At 45.7% G+C, this 2656-nt stretch overlaps 1 protein-coding gene across 1 annotated transcript; it reads right to left on the bottom strand.

The window, feature by feature from the left end:
* Positions 1-1609: 1609 nt before the first annotated feature.
* LOC145400737 (uncharacterized) lies at positions 1610-2320 on the bottom strand. Its single transcript, XM_080273170.1, has one exon. It carries the CDS (start codon positions 2318-2320, stop codon positions 1610-1612), a length of 711 nt encoding a protein of 236 aa, XP_080129296.1.
* Positions 2321-2656: the final 336 nt, after the last annotated feature.

Here is a 2656-nt window from a genome sequence, read left to right as displayed (position 1 = left end):
ATATGTATATTTGTGCTCATTCATATAGGTATACGTTTGTATGTGGTTATGTACGTACAGTAGGTATAAAGTTGGGTTCATATGCAGTATACGACAGGGTAAGTATTTATATGTATTTTTTTTTTTTACATTACTCGCAGTTCATGTTCCTGTAATTCACATGCATGTGTATAATGACATTGATTATATGTGCAGTTGTCCATTAAGCATGACTCTATTTGATTAGATTAATGAGCAGAATTATGAGAGAGAGAGAGAGAGAGAGAGAGAGAGAGAGAAATCTGGGTAGGTAAGTAGGCCCATGCTTGATGATCCTTTTCCCCACATCATGATAATCCTTTAAGAACTTAATGCTATGACACTCTTCAGTTAAAACCCACTCAGACTATAGGGAATTATGGCACGAAGCGTCGGCTGATTGGCAATTTTCCAATAACCGGGTACCATTCGGGAACATTCGGAACCTTATTCGTTCACATTCGGGTCATTTTGGGTGGTCCTGGGGCAAGTCGGGTTCAGTCCTGACAGATGTGAACATGCGCTGATCCATCAGGACATCAGTCAATTAAATTTTTTCTCAGTTCTAACCTTGAATAAACTGCGGTTCCTCGACAAGCCTACGCTGATTCACCAGTGAAAGAAAGACGAAATTCGACCCGAATTTCGGGTATGAATAGTTGGTGAATACTAGGAGAACATTCTACGGCAACCCAGAAGAGTCGGGGAATAATCGGCATGTAATTCGGCATCATGTTTGCGTCTGACCAGACTTTAGGTAACTTTGCTATTTTACTCGCCGAAGTTCGTAAGACATTCACAAGACTTTCACAAGATTTTCACAAGAATAGTCCGAGATGTATTCGCCAACTATTGGCGAGTACTCAGGGAATAACTTGGGAGTCAAGTGTCAAGAAGTCATTTTCGACAAAGCCTTGCTGAATAAATGCAGAATCATCGCAGTGTAAGCGCTGGTTCATCCCAGACCACTCCCAGAATGTTCTGGAACACAATGGTAATTAGGCGCCGCCCCTTCCGCGTGGGTTCCTGTGATGTATGATCATGGGGGTAGGGCTATCTTGAAGGTGTATAAAGGCCACAGCACGCCGGGGCAGCTCAGTTTATTGTCCGGCTGTCACAACTCTAATGATGCAGATATTATGGGATGGGTAAAGAAAACAATAATAATATATTTATGTATTATTTTATTAATAATAGGCAACAAGTTTCATCAACATAAATTCAAATAACAGAAATGCCTCCAGCATTCTAGTCCATGAAGTCGTCCTGCCAGGGTACAGCGCCAACAGGAGAATTGTAATACTCCTTCAGGTACGTCCAGACGTTCTTTGGTGCTATTGTTTTCGTACCTCGTGGCAGGAAGTCAAAGGACTCCAGCCTCGCAGTATCCGACCTCTATGTTCTGGATGTTACCTCAGGTGTGAAGGGGTACTCCTTGTCAGCCACTCAGATGACATACTTTGGCCTCTTGATCCGAAGGATATTGTGGAGACAACATGATGCCAAGACCACCGCCTCCACACCCTTTGGGATCAGCATCATTGTGATCAGCATACACTGGAACCGAGTGGCCAGTATCCCAAATGTGTTCTCAGCCACTCGTCTGGCATGGGACAGTCAGTAATTGAAGAGCTGTTCTTCCTGTGAACAGTCCTCGAAGGGGGAATGGCTTCTGCAGGTACTCCTTGAAAGGGAATGCATCATCTCTGGCTATGAAGTAGTGGATGGGGTGGTCTCCTCCTGGCAGTGCATCCCGTGGTGGCAGTCCTACGTGGTAGTTGTTAAAGACTCTTCTCAGCGGTGTGTTGAGGAATACACCCACATCGCTGCTTGCACCGTTGGCCCCCACATCAGTGTAGATGAACTTGTAATCAGTGTCCACGAGGGCCAAGATGATGAGTGAGTGGAAACCTTTATAGTTGTGATAAATGGAACCAGTCTTCCTTGGGGCACACATGACGATGTGTCTATCGTCAAGTGTTCGTACAGTGATGGAAGTTCCAGAGATCGGAGAATCCCTGGGCCACCACCTTCCATCCTCTGGTGTCATTGGGCACACGATGACCTCCTTCATGTACTCGTCGATGATTGTCTCCCAGGTGTCCCTCACAATCCCGCAGATGATGTTGGTTGCAACCCTGAATCCATACTGGAGACTTTGGTATGAGTCTCCCATGGCTTGATACCAGAGAGTCAGTGCTAGCCGAAGTCTAGGTTCAAGGGGCTCCCTCCAGAAGGTCCGCTGTTTCTCGATACGAGGGCCAATTTTGCTTAGTAACTCCATGAAGAGCTCCTTATCCATTCACAGGAAGTGGTGGAACGATGACTTATCTTCTCAAATGAGCTCCTGGATGAGATGCTCCCAGTGGCCAAATAACTTCCTCTTTGTGAGCCACAGTCGAACCCAAAAATCCCTCCTTTTCCCCTCCTTTTCTTTTCCTGCTCCTTCCATTGCAGTTCTGCCAACAATATGGCAAGGCCTTCGGCACAGATGATGTCCAGCTCCATCTGACACCACAACTTTTGCCGCTGTTCGAGGAGGGCCATGTTGCTAGTGTTGTCCAATCACCTGCCACACATGGAATGTGGACGTCCTGTTCATGTAGGTTTATAAATAGTCGTGGTCACAATTCGTCAA

The sequence above is a fragment of the Coenobita brevimanus genome, chromosome 53 (assembly GCF_032717465.1).
Source record: "Coenobita brevimanus isolate Jiangsu-jjx chromosome 53, ASM3271746v2, whole genome shotgun sequence".
NCBI lineage: Eukaryota > Metazoa > Arthropoda > Malacostraca > Decapoda > Coenobitidae > Coenobita > Coenobita brevimanus.
This window is presented reverse-complemented; position numbering and strand designations above follow the sequence as displayed.

Bases quoted from the DNA above. Each gene is read 5' to 3' on its own strand.
- LOC145400737 (XM_080273170.1), bottom strand. From the start codon at position 2,320: ATGGATAAGGAGCTCTTCATGGAGTTACTAAGCAAAATTGGCCCTCGT.